The 22508-nt window shown below is 44.6% G+C and overlaps 1 protein-coding gene across 2 annotated transcripts in view; it reads right to left on the reverse strand.

The window, feature by feature from the left end:
• Positions 1–22508, reverse strand: part of Rep (Rab escort protein) — a 54913-nt gene that overhangs the window by 20134 nt on the left and 12271 nt on the right. For both annotated transcript variants that reach the window (XM_075688050.1, XM_075688051.1), the window contains exons 6-8: positions 15456–15693; positions 6998–7113; positions 1238–1344 (exon numbers count right to left, since the gene is read on the reverse strand). In XM_075688050.1, the coding sequence (XP_075544165.1) occupies positions 1238–1344; positions 6998–7113; positions 15456–15693 (461 nt within the window). The remainder of the gene's footprint in view (positions 1–1237; positions 1345–6997; positions 7114–15455; positions 15694–22508) is intronic.

Here is a 22508-nt window from a genome sequence, read left to right on the forward strand (position 1 = left end):
CTGCAACGATGATGGCGAGCGGCTACGAGTAAAGCTTGATGCAACACTCCCTTGGGTGTTGTCGCCACTTACACTGGTGGCAAGATTTTCCCGCAACAAAGGGCCACTCTCTTCATTGGTGGAATGAAAGCGTGACAAGAAAAGCACAGTGCTGTGCAAGATGGGCTGTGCGGCGACGATTGCTACGATATGGCACCAGAGCAGCACGCATCGTCTGTATGCAAACAAAGCATGCTACTCACAGCATTCTCTTCCTAATATAAACCTATATAATCATAAGACATAATACTCACACACGAAATGAAAATGCATGTAGAGCTGCACTCAAATTTTGCATACGGGACTATCGTAATTGTTGGTGAATTTTTTTTTGTTTGCTCGATGCTCAAAATGTGTTTTCTGGAAGCAAAAATACCACATACCAATGTCGACCAATTTTTTTCAGTTGCTTGACTTTTTGGATTTGTACGATTATTCATGTTTATTAGGGGCACTGCAGCTATCTCTAGAAACAATGTGGTATAATGGCAACCGCAATTTCAGACTGCACATGGTGCACCACTCAATTTTTCCAAACATGATCTGCATCTGCAATGCTGCAAACATAGCAGCCACAAAGAAAGATGACACCACACTGGCTCAACACCAAACCGCAACCTTGCCAACTTCTGACCAAGTGGCCCTGGTTAGGCTAGAAAAGTACAGCTGTGATGAAAATGTTTCAACAACAGGCATAGTGGTTGGCAACAAGACACCCAAAAGAAATCTCGCTGTTAATACATACATACCCATAGCACTTATCAGCAATATTGGCAAGATCACATGCATGGACAAGTTGACAGCTGTAGCAACAGAAGTTTTGGTCAGCAACTTGGCTTTGTTAGATCACAGCTGCCAAGCCAACATGCCAATCCTCTGTGGTCACACTGATTGCACAGTTGCATATAAGCAACAGTGCAAAATGCATGTAATTTATTGTTTCCTTTTCATATACTGCACATCAAGCTGCCAACAGGCCATCACAGGAGACCCATTCATGCCTCTTGGAGGCATTATGCTTGTGTTTCTTTTGCACAGAACTTATCTTTTTTTTCCATGTTGTTAGTATGTATGCTATAACAGATTTAACAATCGGATATAACAAGGTTCGGCAGTATCTACACCAACCTCCCTTTCAACCTGAAGAGAATAAACATGCTTTCAGTGCTATTAATACTATTACAGGGAAATGGCTTACCTACAGAAACACTGGGGCAGTTCTCCACTTCCATACAGTGAAGCCAGGAATGGGCTGTTGCCATATCTTCCCAGTGAATCAAGAAACTTCTGAACAGATTTTAATGCCTGCCCCACGACAAAAGTAAGAAAAGTACAAATTTTAATAAGCAGTTTTTCAATCACAAACAAGTGCCTCGTGAAGGTCTTTTCTTCAAGCTCCACCAAAGCCACCAATTAGACTATGGGTGGGGAGCACCTCTCCACTACACTGTCTGATATTGAAAACACCTTACTGGAAAAATTTAGCTTAAGAATCATTCAAAGGCACCTTCGATTTGTCATCCTGGACTGTCCAGAACTCCCCAAGGCACTGCATTATATTTTATTTGCCTGAGCAGCTGTGTCAAGCAGTCCAAGGACAGCTGCACAGTATCTCTCTAATGTCGGTGCTCAGTTTGAGGATAGCCCTTCCCGATGAGTGGCTTTCGCATTCGAGCAGAAACTGGACGACAAAGTACTGTGCATCACTAGCAGCCATTTTCATGAGGGCTCCAGTGCTCCTCCTAGCCTCCTGTCATAGCAGCTGTCAGACCTACTATCTTTTTTTTCTTTTTTTCAGGTTTTTCTTTGAATTTTACTGACAGCATGCTTTGTTTGGTTTCATAATTGTTGTGTACGTGAAACAGATTTATGTTGCTCTTGTGTGGCATCATCATGGTTTATTAATGAGTGTCTAGACTGATGCTGCCATTGACGGAAATGGTTTACTGTTTTATGATGTAGAACAAGTTTACCTTGCCTAAGGCAAATGTGATTTGATGGTATGCGACCACTCATTGTGTCAATCAGGTTAGTAGAAATCTAATCAGTGGATTTAGGGGACTGGAGTTATCAGACTGAGCAGACAGCATTGAGCATCTTCAATTTGGATGCGCCAAAAAAATCCAGGATTTTATACTGATTGTGCTTTATGACCCAAGGCTTGCGTAGATTTGAAAACTATGAGCATGATACATAACTGTGGTCTTTCAAACTTAACCTCTACTGCGCGACTGTGTGTGCTCATTGGACATGTGCCACCCATGAGGAGAGTGCCTGGGGAAACAATGGACATGATAGTAATACTAAAGCGGAAACAAATGGTGTTTGCTGCTCTTCACAAAAAAAATTCCAGTGGCAAAATACTAGTACTCTCCAGAGACTGTTCTAAGGAACTGAAGATGTTCAATATTGCCAACCTAATGTTTCTGAGCAAACATTGGCTGTTTTGGTCTCCGAGGCCTAAGTTGTACGTAGGTGGAATCCCGCGAACTGAAGAGGGCAAGAGCAATTGTGTCTGCCCATGTCAACATCATGCTTTAAAATGCAAAGTGCAAAATCTCCTCTGGGATAGTGAAGCTGACCAATGAGAGGCGTGCAACGTTCATGTGTACCAAGATCCCAAAGCCCAAAGAGGAGGAAGCACATTCCTCATGGTGCAGCACAATGCCAGTGCCACGAGGAACTTGGTGCATCCAGTGAGGTACATCAGAGTTATGGCAACAAAGACGGGAGTTAGTGCACCACCACCAGAGCTGCAAGGCAACACCAGTAGAGCGCCATCTCCTGGCATAGCTGCCATAACTATGACGAAGTGGCTCTTGCAAGCAGGCAAATGTCATGCAGGGTATAGAATCAGGGTGTCTACTAAGTTGACATTTCCGAATTCCCCGAGTTTTCCAGGTTTTCCCTGAGTGCCTTTGCAAAATTCCCTGAGTGACACAGAACTTTGTTTTATGTCAAGACAGGCTGACACTATGTCGCCTGATGCTGTCACTCTCTAGTAAGCATGCTAAAAAACAACTTAATCCAGTTTGAATAGCAAGTAGTATCATTTGTTCGATAAAAAAAAATCTGAAGTGAGGGGTTAGTAAAATGCACAGCGAATAATATAACTGAAAAAAAAATGGTATAACTCATTGCAAATCGCATGGAACATTCTCAAATATGAATAAAAATGAGATGCATACATAAACAAACATTTTCGAATATCCACTTCAGTCATGAATTATGAACGACTGTCGATACATATGTGTGAAACATAGGTGGTGCTTGAGACTCTACTGAAAGCAAATCAAGGTGATAGAATGACTGAGCATTTTATGATGAGTCATTATAATTACAGAGTAGCTAAATATTTGAATATTGTAAAGTCAGTCATGCTACGTTTCTTCATAAAAAGGATTAAATCCCCTACTCGAATTACATGCACAAGTTATTCATTAGCCTCAAGCGTTTCCAGAAATAAAAATATATATTTCAAGGTTGCTACCAACATGCCCCACACCAAGCGTCACGTAAAACATGGTAGTGCCTTCACCAAAGCGATAGTCTGTAACAATACATATCACTCAGAAGCAGAATGGAAGTAATTTAGGTTATCAGAATGTTCAAATTGCCATAAGCTTAATGCTCATGCTCTATTCCTTGCTACCTATGCACAGAAATGGCAAAAATAGGTTGCGTCTACAAATGTGGCCGCCGTGACTGAAGGTGATATGAGCTACTTTTATCAATTTATAGCCATCTCATTGGTGTGAGGCCTGAACTTTGTTACAAATGAGATTCGCAACAGCTGGTGCGTCAGCCTCAACTCTCCTGATATACTCTCAGTCCGCACACAGCGCCTCAGTGTTGCGCTTCACTGCTTTAAAGAGTATTTCAGTTTGGATGAGGGACACCTGCATTCCGGCGTCAGCCAACACTGTTTTTTGAGCTCAAGCTCCTTGAAAAAAGCGGCGGCAGGCTTCCTTTCCCGTTCATTCCTCAATGCGTAGGTCCTTTCTGTTCTCGTCCTCCTTCCACAGCGCGTTCGCCCCACGGGCCATTTGAAGCAGCCTCTTCGTCAGCTGTACAGTCAACGTCCGATTTTTCGGACTCCCTAAGGGCCGCGAAAACGTCCGTAAAATCGGGCAGTCCGAAAAAATGAATGCATGTCTTTTACTGCCATTAAAGGCTCAAATCGCCACGGGCACATCCGGAAAGGCCTACCAGCACGCTTATTAGGCATATCGGTGCCCCTACTGTGACAGGAGATGGCGGATGGACGCGTGTATAATTAAGGAATAGCTACTGTGTCCCGTGACAATTGCCCCTTCCCACGCTTGTTATGCTTCACCGCGTAACATTTCTATATCGAGGCAAAGCTGACTTTTGGGAAGCGGCGTTATGCAACGCGCGGTACTTTCCAAGCTTCGAAGCCAATCGCGAGGACCACAAAGACGGAGTCTGTACCATTGCTTACAGCGGCGAATTCTTTCAATGAAAAACACGGCGCCGAACGGCAAGAAGCGTAATAACGAACGTTGAAGCAGCTAGGCCTAGCGTTTACCACGACGGCGAGGTAATCAAAACGGCGGCAGTGGTGGCTTTGATTAACGCCGTTTCGGACCTGCGGTCACGGCAAAAAGTCCGGAAAATAGGACGGCGAAGGGCTCTTGCGTCCGAAATTTCAGACTTCTTAAACATTGACTCTGTGGGGTACGTGATGGTACCGCGGAGCCGTCGGGCGTCCGGAAAGTCTGCCATTGACTGTACACTGGCAACTCCTCCAGTCAATGCCTCCTTTACTAGATGCCTGCCGCGTTGTCCGGTAAACTCGGTTCTGTGCCCTCTCCCTTTTCCCAAGCTGCTCCTCGAGCCTGGCCTCACCAGGCGAGATAGGGCCACCCTACGGCGACTCCGGACTGGCTGCATATGGACAGCAGCCAGACTTCATGCCAAAGGCCGACGCGCCTCCCCCTCTTGCCGACGATGCGGCGATTCCGAGACACTCGAACACCTCCTATGCGCCTGCCCGGTCCTAGCACAGGAACGTTCGAGGGTCACCCGAGCCTATAGACTGCAGGGTCTTCCTGCTGGCTCACTCACTCTCCGACCTGCTGTTCCCACCCCGCTACCATCTCCCGGCACCACACAGCCTTGTGGAGTTCATGGAGGCGAGTGGGATAGCAGCATACCATTGAGTGCACCTGCCCCTGCCGGTCCCTGCCTCCTCTGCTGCCATGTGCGGATAAGCCCCCTGAACCATCTCTCACTTCTTTCCTCTTTACCTCCTACTCCCCCTCTCCCCTATGGCGCTGCGCCGTTCGTCCTGATGGGCTGCAGAATTTAAGCGTCTCTTTCCTTCTTTATAATCACCATATATCCCCCTTTTCTCGTCTCCGCAAAAAGGCAACGAGCGCCTCTCATGACAATGCAACTTAGATTATGCGCTGCAGCCTCTGAGCCTTTGTGGCATCTGTCACCATCTCGGAGGCCCGCGAGAACGTTCGCTAACAGACACCCATGCATATCGGCTCTGGTATTGGCTCTACGAACACGCTGGTAGAAGCATTCGGCCGCCGCCGCCGCCGGAAGTGGATGGATGGATGGATGTTATGAGCGTCCCCTTTGGAACGGGGCGGTGGGTTGCGCCACCAAGCTCTTGCAATTATACTGCCTAATGTCCTACCTAGGTTAAACAATAAAAAAGAAAAAAACACTATGAACTACCACATCTAATTTTCTGATCCCCTATTACAAACTGTGCTTTTGTACGTCTCCGTCTTTTGTCGTTTCCCTACTTTTCTTCCACCAATCCTGCAATTGCCTCTTACTAATGCCCATTGCGGTCATGTTTACTTTACCACTGCTGCCGATGAACCCAAGGGCTTCAAGGAGGCCAGTGGTGCCTAAATCGACCGCTGGGTAGACGTGTTCACATTCTAATAAAGCATGCTCCATAGTTTTCCTAGCTTTACCGCAGCAAGCACATGATTCTTCTTTCTTCTCATACCTCGCTTTATAGGTTGAAAGGCAACGAGCGTCGCCTCACGAAATTTATGCTGAACTAAGGGAATCGCCGCTACAATGGGAAAGCGAGCGCCGCGGCGGGCATCTAGTAAAGGACCTTATTCTATAGTAAAGGAGGCATTGCTCCAGCCGACGACACGGCGTCAAAAGACGATTCCTTACGATCCCTCTCTGTTACGCGAGCCAGCATTACTGCGACTTTCGTTCCCTTTCAATAAAATTACAGCTAATTTTCCCTGATAGAAGCACAAATTCCCTGAGTTTTCCTGGTTGGTAGACACCCTAAGAATGCCAGGGGATGCTAGGGAGCCTAGCATCCCAACAAGCTACAGCTGAGATGTGATAAACAATTCAGTGCAAGTTCATTTCTCAATACTTTATTCCACCAAAATAGAGTAGCAGCAGCTGGCAAGTGAAACCACAAGTTTGGCAGAACACTGGCAGCATGGCCTGCTGTGCTGCTAACCTGTCTTGTGGTTGAAACTTTCCAGAAGTCTGCACACTGGCTTCTACACAACATTAACTCCTTTCCTCACCGCTGCACTAATGCCATTGATTATGTGGGTGAAGGCAGCCTTATGTGATAAAAGTGTCGGAAGTTACTGGCAAGTACATAAATGTAAGCCATCTGTGACATCACAATGAATCAGCCAAGCCATGTAGTCTTCGGTTTCATGGTGAAGAAACAAAGAGCATTACATATGGCAGTTTTTAGTACCACTTTGGTGCCTTAAGGTATCTGTTTGTGCTTCTTTTTTAATGTAGGAGAACACAAACACTTGAGATACTGGAATGTTTGTGGTAAGGCTGGATAACCTCATCAGAATTGAAGCAGGCATACATGCATTAGAGAACTTGGCAAAAGAAGGCTGGTCAAGTAGCTGTGTATCACATGCTGCTGCAGAGTGGCCAGTTGCACCAAGTACACTGCATGCCAGAAGCTTACCTGCAGTGTTGGTGTTGTTCCATCCACCATGGCAATGGCATGCAGCACATAGTGCTCAACATTCTTGCTCAGCTGCCTTGACTGGAGAAACTCCAGGAAGGGCCTACCTTCAAAACCTGGTCAAACACCCCCCCCCCCCTCCTTAAGACTCTAATCTCATCAACAGAGAATTAAAGTACTTGCAAATCAGCAAGCTGTAAAAATGCTGATGCGCAGATGCTCGCATCCCTCAATGCATGGCAGCGCACATGATTGCTGTTGTATGCGTGCGAAATTCTGAGCAAGTGAAATGCATGGCAGCACATGTGATTGCCATTGTATACGTACAAAATTCTGAGCAGGCATGTGAGTTATAATTTTTTGTTACAGCTTGGTCACATCTTCGAGAGGTATGCTTAAGAAATTAAAATTGCATACGTGGCTATGGCAACAAGCTGAACTGCATATCACATGTAAAAGTGTTGTTTCACTTTAGAGAACTTGGCTAAAAAATGCCCTTGACTTGTTAATGGCCAAAGCTGTTGGACAGGCAACCACGAAAGCATGTAGCTATTATTGTAGACATAATTTAACACTTTGGAAAACATGAATCGCAAGAACATCTGCTTGATAAACAAAACAATACTTTCTCACAACTATGATTGCAGTTGCCTGCCTCATACCAATGCTGGCATATGATCACTATCGTGCTCACCTATCACTGTTTCCAGCATGCTTTTAATGAACGACTACATCGTCACTGTAGATAGAAAAATTCTGCTAAAAAATGTTCCACTGCATTTTCCATGTTACCATTGCATGAGTTGACACAATGACCTATAAGCTTACCATTGCACTAAAAAAATGGGTACCATAAAAATTGTCTCTCAGTCCCTTTAAACAAAAGTTATCAACCCCAGTGCGGTAATTCACTCAGGAACTGGTGCACCGCTATGCAAGAGCCACGGCTCTCCTGCAGCAGAATCATTCGGAACCGTCACTTGCTCTCGAGACTTCAAAGTGCTGTTATGTTTACATTCAAACAAAAACGATTATTTGATAATTTTAATATAAAATTCTGGAATTGAATATGATCTGAATAGCAAGTACAACTGGATTAGCCTTATCTATTTATACTTCATTTCACCTGCTGGCACGTTTAAGGAGAACGCTAGACCAGCCGTGGAGATTACATTTATCTTTACTTCCCAGTCTTCCTGATTCAGTCTGTGCATCAGTCGGTGCAGTTAGGTAATATCCTTTTTCTAACACTCTTGTTCACTGCTGTGTATTGCATGCTTGAATGTGTAAAGAGCAAGGCACAATAAACCAGGACAGAAGAACAACACAAATGACAGGATCGGCGCCACTCACAACTAAGCTTATTTCTACAGCAAGCCTGCCTTATGTGGGTCAACCAAGCCGAATCACGCACAAAACATTAGAAGTAAAATACAGCAATCCATCGACTACTCAGAAATCACATCTGGCACAATAGATCAAATCAGGAAACAAGAACCACACGTGGAGCATCACAGGAAGCAATTCATCGAGCACAGTCATTAACAAGCCAACGGGGAGAAAATGAGGCCTAACAAGTACCATCTACGCTTCACTAGCAAACTATCCAACACTAACACCATTCAAACGCCTAAGGACCAGTCAGTGATAAAACCCGCATGACTATGAGAATAACGGCCAACGAATAACACGCAAAAACACGAAGAAAGGGTGTCTAAAGAACAGTGTCTGCATCAAATCTAAAATCTCTAAAGTCGCTCACAAATAAAATTAGTAAAATGTGTGACTGCGCGAAAAATGAACCATGTGACAAACAATTAAATGGACAGAACAGTTGAACAATAAAGGGTCTAAGAACAGTGTCTGCGTCAAAACGAAAAAAGGTGACAAAAACCTGCAAGAGCCACTAAAAAATCGTCAACAAAAATAAAAACAAAATAAATAGAAGGAAGACAAACGGAAAAACCTAAATGAAAGCACTCTAACATCAGCCCTAAATGAAGCCTTCTAAAAAAGTAGTCTCCTTGTCACTCAGCACAATGGACGGCCTGCTGACGCATTTGTTTCCCTCTTTCTTGATGAAATAGGCTTACACAATCTCCCGCTCAAACTTGTCTTTTCCAAACTTCAAAAATTTAGTTTTTTTGAACTGAGGGTGGCAGTTAGTGCAGTCTCTGCAATGCTCTACAAGGAAACTCCGTTCATTGTTCAACAAGCATGAACCAACTAGCCCAAGCAAGAGTTTTACTTGTATTGCATGCGTAACGCGAACATTGTGGGTTTGGTGCCCACCAACAACAAGGTTATCTTTTCGTCCACTTTCATTTACCCTTTTCCTTCATTATTTTCTACATTTCAATTTCATCCACAGGTACTTAACCCCATGTTTTCCTTGGCTTAATTCATTGACTGCTGGCTTTATATCGTTGTTTGTAAAAGCGTTTAATCATTGATATCATTCCTTTTCTTGGAAAGCCCATTAGTCTACCTTGGGTGGTTCCATCTAGAGTGCACTAAAACTGTAGTAAAATTTAGTTCCGTCTGTGATAAGACCTCCAGCCACAGACTTGCTCGAAGCTGCCATGCACATTGTTGGTGACACAAAATTAACACCGCTTTGTACAGTTTCACACTGTAAGCCATTGCTCAGCCCCTTGCATGAGGCCCCGCCAGAGCTCTCTAAAGAAACCTTTGTCCGAGAAAGATGACATTGGGAATATGAGCCCTCTGGGGGCCAATAGCGACAGAGCTCCACAATAACTTGAATTTCGAATACCATCGTGGCCTGGCTGTTGCCGTCGCTAGGCCGTAGGCATGTTCACCTGAAGTGACCACATGTGCATCCATCAGTGGGCTAAGTGTCGTTTTATTTGAAATGCCGGACGTTTGCATACTTCTACTTTATTACTGTCGCAGTTAAACCTTGCCTGCTTTGAGGCGCGCCTGTGTCAGATAGCTCACAGCATCACTAGTTGTACAATATCTATGATTCAGTCTACACCGTGTTTCTGGTTAAAAACCTCCTCCAAAAAAGCGACCGATATGCAAGAACCCGTGCACTTTCTGGTAGATGTGGCAGATTTCATGGCACCACCATGCCATAAGGTATAATGGTGCTGTTTCTACTGCTGCAAACATGCTTATTCTTTTCGAGTATTTTTACTTTATCAATTAGCGCACTTGAAGTATCTGATCATTTTTCTACTATATACTATATGTTGTAAATATGTCTATGCACCCTTTGATTTACCAAGAAGTAATTAGTCCTCTGCTTCTCCTCTTTGCACCACGCAGTTAATACAGTTGGTTCATTTCACTATAATATTGTTTTCACACTATTGTCGCTGCTCTTTAATATTCAATCAACAAGAAGCAGGCATGAAATAACACGATACCAATAAAATTTTCTTACGTAGCTTCATTTTGTAGATAGGCGGCTGCAGTGACAAATTTACTTGTTACTTTTAGGAAACAGTGTTGAAGCCAGCAGTTCTCCAAGGTAAAATTACACTTGGTACTGGCCGACAAGAGTCGTGGGTGCACGAAAGCAAATAAAGTCATTAATAAGATGTACTGTGCAAACTTTCTACAACAAAAACTGGGCTTCCACGAAACAAATGTCCGCTCGCTAGCAGATGATGCACTTCACAACGACAGCAAAATGGAAGATGTCGTGTTGTATAATCAATGCCTCAAATATACATATATACATGGCAAAGCATTACAAGTACAAGTTTGCAGTTGAAATAAAGCACCACAGAAGAGCATACATGTACATTCAGTCTCAGCGCTGCAGCGAAAGTAGGTCGACTATGCCATGGAGCTCCTCTCCGCCCCAATAATGATGATAATTATGATTTATTAGCACCCCTTTGAAGAAGGGCGGTGACATATAATCACCTAATCTGCTTGGATTAATCAGGTATGCACCAGAATCTAGTTTGCTCGCAGCACCCTCGCAAAATTTTTCGTCATGTGGCACCTCAGCAGGAGAGTGCCATCCAACCTATTTAATCTTATTCTAGTACACTCTAATATCGATAGTAGTCTCTACTGCATCATCCTTTTTGGCTGTTGTTCAGGTGTCACCGGTGTGGCCAGCAGAATTTCACTTTTTAATGTATTACATGCCCCATTATGTGAAAATCCGACAGCGGCGTGACCATGTGATGGTAACAAAAATGACCGACAGCGTAAAGAGCAAAACACATCAGAAATGCTTGGATTGATGTCAAATTTCTCAAGGAGGTTCCTGTATACAACTTAATTACCTTGAATAGACAATTTGGCACATTTCAGTCTGGGTGGGAATCGAACCCAGGATTCCAGGGTGCGAAACGATCACGCTTTCCTGACGCTACAGTGGCTCCACGGTTCTGGCTGACTAAAGGTGTGCGTAGTGCATGTGTCACTGCACACGTCATGTTGGCTGGCTAATGGTATGGCCTAGTGCGTGCGTCATTGAGCACGTGATGGCACAGCCAATAGGGAGGAGGTGGCGCCACGTCGTGAGTATATAAAATGAGTGCGTTCATGACATTTTGAAGTCTACAAACGGTATAATGCTTTCACATTCCCACACGTGAGCAGTTTTAAGTGTCTCTGCTGAAATTATTTTTTATTTTTTCCTCTCCAACAATCACAAATAACCGCTTTTTCCACAACCAGACACAAATGAGCTGGCTCACGCAGTGAAGCCTTTCTTTTCATTTCTGGGAGACGGGAAGTATGAAAGAAAAAGTATCTTCTCTAGTTGGCGCAGTGAGAACCTCTGGCCTTGTTGTCCCCATGTATTTGACGCCTATGATAGCTACTACTTTTAGCGTGAAAAAGAAAGGGGCAGCATGAAAATACAAGCACGAGTGCTCACACACCTAGCATAGCCATGTCCAGTCACCACCATAGTTGTACGTCAGTGAAATTTGTGCTTGCCGCCGTTATCCAACCCAACCTGCTAAGTGTATATGGTAGCTTGATTCTGCGAAGACTAACCAGCCTATTTTAGAGAAGGCAGCTCCTCATGCTAAAATTGAGCAGATGGAACACGATAGCATTTGCGCCTCCCTATCAGTGAATGGCATCAAGGCAACCAGTAGGCAAGCTCTCCCAAGTAACCAAGGGCCTAATAAAGAAACGACAAAAAATGAAAGTGTCCGACTCAAGAGATAATATAGAATTTGCGAAACTGTCAAAACTGATCAACAAGGTGAAAATAAGCAACATTCGAAACTATAACGTGAGAAAGACTGAAGAAAAATGGACGCAGCCTAAAATCAGCAAGAAAGAAATTTGGCATAGGACAAACCAAGATGTATGCACTAAAAGATAACCAGGGTAATCTCATCAGCAATCTCAAAGATATAGTAAAAGCAGCGGGAGAATTCTATACTGACCTGTACAGTACCCAGAAGAGTCAGGATACCTCAATCATAAACAGCAATGAACAGGATACAAAAACTCCTCCTATAGCTAGTGATGAGGTCAGAAGGGCCCTGCAAGACATAAAGTGAGGAAGAGCAGCAGGAGAAGATGGAATAACAGTCGATTTAATCAAAGATGGAGGAGACATAATGCTTGGAAAAGTGGCGGCTCTCTATACGAAGTGTCTATCGACTGCAAAGGTCCCAGAAAACTGGAAGAATGCAAACATTATACTAATCCACAGAAAGGGAGACGTTAAAGAATTGAAAAATTACAGGCCCATTAGCTTACTCCCAGTAATAGTAATAGCAGTAACAGTAATATATTTTTATTCACTTCAATTCATACGTGTTCCAGCCTGCATAAGCGTTGCCGCTTGTGTGCTATATATAAAATATTTACCAAAATAATCTCTAATAGAATAAGGGCAACACTGGACTTTAGTCAACCAAGGGAACAGGCTGGCTTCAGGAAGGGGTACTCTACAATACATCACATCCATGTCATTATACAGGTAATCGAGAAATCTGCAGAGTATAATAAGCCTTTCTATATGGCTTTCATAAATTACGAAAATGTATTTGATTCAGTAGAGATACCAAAAGCCATAGCGGCATTACGTAATCAAGGGGTACAGAATGCTTACGTGAATACCTTGGAAAATATCTACGGAGGTTTTACAGCTACTTTAATTCTACACAAGAAAAGCAGGAAGATACCTATACAGAAATGGGTCAGACAGGGAGACACAATCTCTCCAATGCTATTCACTGCGTGCTTGGAAGAAGTATTCAAGCTATTAAACTGCGAAGGCTTAGAAGTAAAGATCGATGGCGAATATCTCAGCAACCTTCGATTTGCCAATGACATTGTTCTATTCAGAAACAATGCAGATGAGTTACAACAAATGATTGAGGACCTTAACAGAGAGAGTGTAAGAGTGGGATTGAAGATTAATTGAAGATTATTATGCAGAAGACAAAGATAATGATAAATAGCTGGGCAAAGGAACAAGAGTTCAGGATCGCCAGTCGGCTTCTAGAGTCTGGGAAGGAGTATGTTTACCTAGGCCAATTAATCACAGGGAACCCTGATCATGAGAAGGAAATTCACAGAAGAATAAGAATGGGTTGGATCGCATATGGCAGACATTGCCAGCTCCTGACTGGAAGCTTACCAATTAAATTGAAAAGGAAGGTGTACAATCAGTGCATTTTACCAGTGCTGACATATATGGCAGAGACTTGGAGACTGATAAAGAAGCTTGAGAACAAGTTAAGGACCACGTAAAGAGCGATGGAACGAAGATTGCTAGGCATAACGTTAAGAGACAGAAGGAGAGCGGTTTGGATCAGAGAGCAAATGAGTGTAGACAATAATCTAATTGACATCAAGAGAAAAAAATAGAGCTGGGCAGGTCATGTAATGCACAGGTTACATAACCGTTGGACTATTAGGGTTACAGAATGGGTACCAAGAGAAGGGAAATGCAATCGAGGACAGAAGACTAGGGGCAGCGATGAAATTAGGAAATTCGCGGGTGCTAGTGTGAATCGGTTGGCGCAGGTCAGGGGTAATTGGAGATCGCAGGGAGAGGCCTTCGTCCTGCAGTGGACATAAAACAGGCTGATGATGATGACGATGATGATCAGTGAATAGACATACATTCATTTAATTATAGGGACATAGGAGTTTTGATGATGGTACTCCTGCTACTTTTCCATTGCCCCACCACCACTTTATGGTCACAGTGTCTGCCGGTGGCGCAATCTAGCAATAGTATTATACAATCCTCCAAATACCAGCTGCACCTCCCACTCACAGGTCCTCGTGCTATGCCTGAGCAACAGTAAAGTGATATCATGATGGCATCATCTAATTCGATTACTATGCGCTGACACTGCTTTGTTAGAGCCACCTACATACAGAGCAATGTGGAGGAAAGCAGTGTGCAACCACCACCACTCCTGCTGTCACGTGCTTCTGTACACCGCTCCACTGCACCACCATTCAAGCTCTGTTTCTCTCAACTTGCTCAAGGCTCTGCAGAGGACAATGCAAAGTTTTGATCTGCCTAATATTACTTTACTAAAACCCTTGTGAGGGTTTGCATTTTATACTGGTATCAGGATGGGCTCACCTACGTATTTGACACTACCTCTGAAGAGGTTTTATCTCAAAACATCTTGACACCTTTTTTTTAGATTTGTGCAATATGTACAAAACTCACACATTAAAACACTTTCAATCAGTGCAATAGCCAAACTAAAAAAAACAGCACAACAACCTTGAGAATGGGGAGGAGAAAGAAGAGAAGAAGATAACAAAATATGTTATGTAAGGCATCTCAGGAAGTAAGCAGGAAAAATATGGCATTCGGAAAGATGTTTTATGAATCAAAAAGATGACTGCTTCAACCACTGAAACTTGCTTGGACTTGAAGATATGTCATATGTGGTTACTGGAACGAACAATCATATGCCAAATTCCATACATGTTCATACCACACGTTGTACTATAATAAGAAATTGTAGTTCTAACAGCAAAGCGTGTAGTTTTTGTGCAGCCTAACAAAAGGCAATGGGCACTAAGACTCGCAACTGGCTCCAACATGTCATGAACATGACTTGGGATATATATCCGGTTGTACATTTTTTTGTCTACTGCTTTTTGCTAAGCTGCAAAAGAAAGCCAAGTGCTCAGATGCTCATATTTCCATTCGCACTGAGTTCACTAAACCAATACGTCTGCATAAGCAAGCAAGCAAACAATACTTGAATGCAATGCAGCAGTGGTATTATGAAGCAATAAGAAATATGAGAAGCAACAAAGTGAATGACAATGAATGCAGCATACTTCTTTTTCTTTCACTAGTTCAAACCCTCAAACCCTCAACTAAAGAAAGGCAGGCGAATATAGCATTGAAGTATTAGCTGGCATTGTTAGGCTAAAAGAAGTATCACTCAAATGCACTATGTTTATTAATAATTACAGGCAGTGCTCTCCACAATGTTGGTATGGAAGCATAATAACTCACCTCTGTACTCGTCGGGGTGCTGCTCAAATTCCTTGCAGAAGGCGAGGAACTTCATGAGCATGCGTTTCTCCACCACAGTCACATTTTTGCAGCTGAACACATCAGCACGTGAGCAGGGTACCTGCTGCAGGTTTCCATTGTGCATGGTCAGAATGCGGGTCAGTGCCTTGAACTCAGCATAGCGGGCAATGTTTGAGGAGATGAGCAGCTCCACAAGTGGGCCTCGGCTGAACAGAAGCTGGAATGCACAATGGAGTCAGGTGCGGACAGATGCACAACAAGAAGGTGCATCAGCTAGAGGCACAGGCTATCTGATGCAGCTACATTCAGACCCACGAGTACCTGTGCATATTTCAAAAGCAAGGTCACCACAATCATGCATCAATCACTTTTTGGCTGTCAGGACCAGAGCTCTTCAATCATACCTGTCGTGAATCTCCACAATGTGGACAGAGTGAATGTTGAAAACTACAGGGGCTTGCTATTTGTTTCATCACCTAAGGAGGAAAAAACTATAAAACGAAATTTTCCCCATCACTGCAACAAGAAGGAAAAAGTCTAAGAGCATTTCCAATTGGCACCAGCTCTTTGGTGAGCTTTGTCATTTTGAGCACCTATTAGCAGGCAACAAGTACAGGCAACAGGTGTCCATCGTACATGTTGTTCTTTTAGTCTGCGTCTTCGTAGCGCTCTTTTCATCAAGTATGCAAAACCAACTCGCCCACATCAAGCTTCTGCTGCAACAAGTGCAGTCACCTACTGGTGGCACGTTAGTCAAATGACCCCAGGAGATTGATATTCAAAGCATGCCAAAGTTCAAAGCATGTTCAAAGTTTTGTAACTGGCAAGAGTGAAAAGCTCTTGCCAAGACCACTTATTGCGCAGTGCATGCAAGTGCAAAAGAAAAGTTCGGCATTACCAGAACAGGCTGATTTCAGGCAAGATAGAACAAAGGGAAGTTTCGTTGGCATTTTTAATTGTCCTGCTTTTATTTGTGTCAGTGTCCAATGTCCCACATCTATGATCCCAAACCTCCTTTTGTCTAGAAGAGTTTAATGAAGTGCAAAAAAATTGCAGACTACATAAAAGTGAATGCCAAGTTTGCACCCTGCCATTACGGCCAAGTCTGGTAACACAGCTTAAAGGGGCCCTGAAACACATTTTGAATATAATAAGAAAATGTGCCATCGTGGAATGTCCATCTTAGGCAGAAGCTATTTCAGTTTAATTTTTAAAGTGAAGCTTTCTTTGAAATTAAGAGTTTGACGAAATCTCATCTGGTCGGGAAAAAACAGCATAATAGGAATAAAACACAGAACGACGACCGAAATGGGGTTGTCAAAAAATTGTTAAACGTTTCGGTTTCCACACGGAAGCCTCGCTCACTGAGCTGAGAGGCAAAAAACCTTCAGCTTAAATCCACGTCAATAATTTTAAATCCGCGTCAATAATTTTGGGCGGCGCCCAAAGAAGCACATGATTGATGTGAAAAAGAAAAAGAAGTCACTTCCAGTGCACTCGTTGAACACGCAGAAGCCAAGCAACACGATTTCAACTGGAGCCAAGCTTAAAGGGACCCTGAAACGCTTTTGACGATTTTCTACAAACGTACTGAGTCGTTAAAGCAGGCCCTTCTGATCATTAATTGACACATCTAAGTGCTCTGCGTAAAGCGTGTAATTAATTATAAGGTTTTAAAGATGCACATCGCTGCCGATCGCAGCACACTGCTCGGCGGAATTTTAAGCCGCCCCTACCCATACGACCGAAATCACCCATACGACGTCAGTGGGGCGAGCTATCCGATTGGCTGACCAGGGCGCGTGATCGATAATTTTTCCAACTTTATGGTAAACAAATGATCTTCGTAATAGTTGGAATGTTAGTTAATTTGTTTTTACGATAAAAAAGTAGCATAAAGAGAATGCACAAGAACAATTTTTCAGTACATTAAGCACTTCCGGCACACAGCAAGTGTCGTCTGCTTGTGTTACAACGCACTCCATTTTGACGAGAGCTCCGCGGTCACAGTTGGTCTCAGTCTTTTCGCGAGCACTATGATTCGACTTTGTTGCCTTGTGGACTGCAAACGTAGCGACTGGCAATATGTCAAGCTGCGACATCGTGTCCCTCTCTCTGCAAGGCAGCGTACGAGCGAACTGGCTGCTGCGCATCGGACTACCGCTATCCGATCGGCGCCAGGATTTGCGCGTTTGTGGCCGTCACTTTACACCGGAAGATTACTAACGCAACAGCGTTTCGCGAGTCCCGTATTAGGGCAAACGTAAGCGTAAGTGGACAGGGTCTGGCCGCTTGACTGTGCCGTAGCGGGATGAGCCGAGATGAGCAGAAGGGCAAATGTGAATGGTCTGCACGGTGCAGCCACCTGGTGGCATAGAGCGCAACCATACACAGTAGCAGCAACGAAGCGTATTCTTCTTTGCTGCTGGTGCGTATTTTTCGCAGGAGTGTAATCATCGACACGTTGTTTTTATAAATGTTTAAAATGTTTCACACTTGGTTAGAGCAATATTAGCGCTTTGTTTAGCTGGTTAAGCGCTGCGCCAACAAGTGTCTGGACCGTGTAAACCGATCAGGCCGCTCACGTACGTCTACGCCAAAGTTCCTTCATCAGCTTGAGTTTATGCCTCCAGTGATTTGCCGAAATGGCCAGCTTGCCTGTGGTTAACGGAATACCAGACACGTTCGGCGCTACGACAGAATGCTCGCAACGTGCGCTGCTTCGATAGCTCTCGCTTGGGGTCGACAGGCAAGCGGCTAGCGGAGAGGTCTCGCGCGGGCGGAGGGGGGGGGGGGGGGGGTGCTCCGAAACAACCGGAAGTGGGCGATGTGACGTCGCATCGTGACGCAGGACCAGTGAAGGCGGAGCGTAGCCCCGCTCGCTCGGCGAACGAGTTGAGGAGGAAAAGCGTGGATGGGGAGGAGGGTAACTTCTAATCGCTTGTATCTCCATTAATACGTAACGCTTCACTCAAATTGTGGTGCGAATGTTCTACTTAAGCTTTACCCTACGCGTCTACAAAATTTGTCCGAACCGTTTCAGGGGCCCTTTAAGTCATCGCTCAAGAAAAGAACTGGACAAAGCGACAGTATCTGGAATCCCTAATTATCCAAACAACCACACACACACGCTTAATCGAAACGATGGCAATCTCCCACCAACATACGCAAGATGCCTGAAGCAATTATTGATGCGGATTTAGGCTGAAGGTTTTTTGCCTCTCAGCTCAGTGAACAAGGCTTTCGTGTGGAAGCTGAAACTTGGATCGTCTCTGCAACGCTAAATACTTCTCGTCGATGGACCTCAAGTCTGGCTACTGGCAAATAAAAGTCGATGATAGGGATTGCGAAAAGACTGCCTTTATCACGCCAGACGGCCTCTATGAGTTCAAGGTTATGCCATTTGGACTGTGCTCAGCACCTGCAACGTTCCAGCACGTGATGGACACGGTTTCAGCGGGATTGAAGTGGCAGACCTGTCTTGTTTACTTCGATGACATTGTCGTCTTTGCCAGAAATTTAAACGATCACCTTAAGCGGCTTGCGACAGCGCTAGAGGCCATCAAGTCATCAGGGCTTACACTGAAGCTGGAAAAGTGCCGCTTTGCTTACGATGAGGTTCTGTTTCTAGGCCACGTCATCGGCAAATCTGGAGTCCGCACCGTCCCGCAGAAGACAGCTGCCATCGCAAAGTTCCCGCCGCCAATCGACAAGAAGGCAGTGCGTAGATTCCTTGACATGTGTGCCTACTATAGGCGCTTTGTCAAGGACTTTTCACGCATCGCAGAGCCGCTAACACATCTAACCAAATGCGATGTCGAGTTCAAGTGAGAAACGCCACAGGCCAACGCATTTCAAGAACCGAAACAACGCATGCAGTCACTGCCGGTACTTGCACACTTCGATGAGGACACTGATACCAAAATCTACACTGACGCCAGTAGCCTAGGCCTCAGTGCCATCCCTGTCCAGAGGAAAGATGGACTTGAACGGGTGATATCTTATGCTAGCCGGCCGATGTCAAAAGCGGAAGGCAATTATTCTACAACTGAAAAGGAATGCCTCGCCATCTTTTGGGCTACAGCAAAATTCCACCCTTACCTATATGGCAGGCCATTCAAAGTGGTCAGCGACTATCATGCGTTGTGTTGGCTAGCTAACTTAAAGGACCTTTCAGGACAGCGGGCTCGGCGGAGCCTCAGACTGCAAGAATATGACGTCACGGTAATCTACAAGTTCGGACGAAAACGCTCTGACGCCGACTGCCTATCACGTGCCCCATTGATCCCCAACCGCAAGACGATGAGGACGATGACGCCTTTCATGGAATAATAGGCATGGAAGATTTCACTAAGCAGCAACGAGCAGACCCGGAGCTAAAAGGCCTCGTTGAGTATTTGGAAGGGAACACCGATGTTGTCCCCAGGGCATTTAAGCGCATATTGTCTTCGTTCACGCTACAAAACAACCTGCTCATGAAGAATTTCTCACCAGTTCGCACCAACTTCCTTCTTGTTGTTCCGTTAGCGATGCGTCCAGAAGTACTACGCGTCCTACATGACGATCCAACCGCTGGGCACCTCATATTCTCCCGGACGCTGTCGAGGATACAGGAAAGGTATTAGTGGCCGCGTCTGACCGCCGATGTCGCCCGTTACGTCAAGACATGCCGAGACTGTCAGCAACGCAAGACACCACTGACAAGGCCTGCAGGATTACTACAGCTGATCGAACCTCCTTGCCGACCATTTCAGCAGATCGCGATAGATTTGTTGGGACCGTTTCCAACATCAACATCTACAAATAAGTGGATCATCGTGGTGACGGACTATCTCACCCGCTTCGCTGAAACTAAAGCTCTACCGAAAGGAAGCGCAAGTGGCGAAATTTTCTTTCGAGAACAACCTGCTGCGACATGGTGCCCCAGAAGTCCTCATCACCGACAGAGGAACAGCCTTTAGAGCAGAGCTCACCCAAGCCATTCTGCAATACAGCCAGACAAGCCAAAGGAGGACAACTGCCTACCACCCGCAGACGAATGGTCTCACGGAGCACCTGAACAAAACCCTCGCCGACATGCTAGCAATGTACGTCAACGTCGAGCACAAGACGTGGGACGCGGTCCTGCCGTACGTAACCTTTGCTTACAACATGGCAGTGCAAGAAACAACACAGATCACGCTGTTCAAGCTGGTTTACGGCAGGAATCTGACGACTACTCTAGACGCCATGCTGCCGCACGTCTGTGACGAAGAGAATCTTGACGTCGCCACCAATCTCCAGCGCGCCAAAGAAGCCCGACAGCTGACACTAGAACCTTTGACGACGCTACGTCGAGTACCAGCCCGGCGACCACGTTTGGGTTTGGACCCCTATACACCCACGAGGACTGAGCGAGAAGCTTTTACGCCGCTATTTCGGACCATACAAGATCAGCCAACGCACTGGCGCACTCGACTATGAAGTTGTGCCAGACGGCATTTAGCTATCACAGCGGCGGCGCTCACGACCTTAAATGGTTCATGTTGTGTGACTTAAGCCGTTCCACCAGCGCTAATGAACTTTGGGGACGTCGCATAGCTGAACTTTTCTTGGATTGTGTCACCTTGGGCTTTGTTTTTGGTTGTTTTGTTACTTTTTTTTACAAGTGACCTTTTGTGTTTCACTCTCCTGTTATGTTTGTAGCATCGGGACGATGCCTTTTGAGAGGGGGGTATTGACACGTGAACTCGTTTATCTTTCACGGGTGAGCACTTTTAAAAGGACACTAAAGCGATACAATAAATCAGTTTATACTAATAAAGGATTGTTTGAGAACCTTGCAGGCAGTCATTTCAATATAATAGTTTCATTATTCGATGAGAAAATAAAGGTCGAAGTATCAGTATTTGAATTTCGCGCCGAAGCCCCGACACCGGTACATCAGTGTGACGTCAGGGACTCCGAAATATGTTTTCACATTTGGGCTGCGTTGGCTGAGTAAAGGTTCCCGAAACTTGCCATGTTGAGTATTTGGTTCCTTTAGAACACAATGTAGTCAATCTGTACCCCTATATATAATTAGTAGGCCCAGAAGATGCCATCAAAATCCATGATGTCACAACGGCCAGGTGCGGGAACTTAAAGGAGGCGTCGCCACCTTTCTTTCATTGTGCGCTTTTTCTGGCTTGCCAAGCATCTTATCGTGGTAAGAGTGGTGTTTTTGGTGTTGTAGAAAGCTAATCTACTGATGCAGAAGAAATCATTTTTCTCTTTAGTGTCCCTTTAACGTCTAAGAAATGTTATCGCTCAGCGCAGGACGCGTCTACATGTATCGGATGTTTCTAGAATGTTAACGATGCTTCTATCCGCTGTCTGTTGTTGCCGAACCTTGTGTAATCTGATTGCACGTATGTGCGACGCAAATAGTGTAGAACTTTGTGAAAGGCATGCGGGTCCCAGCGGTTACTCTGGAACATTCGACGACTGATCTATAAAAGCCGACGCGCTTGACCCGCTGATCAGATTTTGATGATCGCCGACTGTGCTCGCCGTTGTCGTCGTTCTTTAAGTGTAGCCTGTTTTTGTGGGCACAGGTTCGCCCAATAAAAGTTAGTTTCGTCTTTCACAGTATTGCTACTGTGTTCTTCATACATCACTCCACGTGACAATATCATACAATTAAATCTGCTACTGATTATATTGTCCTTAACAATTAGTTTGCTGACTTCTGTAACTGGTCCAAAGCATGGCAAATGAATATCAACTTTTCCAAAACTGTCTTTTACACAATGCTCATGCCCTTCCTTCTTTGCCTGTGCCTTTAACAATATTACTTTAAATAGGGCCTTCGAATTCAAATATTTAAGTATCCTGCTAACACACGATTTGTCATTGTCAAAACACATTGATGTCACCTGTAGCAAGGCCTTTAAAAGACTAAACCTACTTACATCATACGCTGCATATTGCTCCTCAAGAAACTAAACTCCCTACATATAAAACCCTAATTCGCCCCATCCTCGAATATGGCTGCGTTGTATGGAATCTATA

This window comes from Dermacentor variabilis, chromosome 4 (genome assembly GCF_050947875.1).
Source record: "Dermacentor variabilis isolate Ectoservices chromosome 4, ASM5094787v1, whole genome shotgun sequence".
NCBI lineage: Eukaryota > Metazoa > Arthropoda > Arachnida > Ixodida > Ixodidae > Dermacentor > Dermacentor variabilis.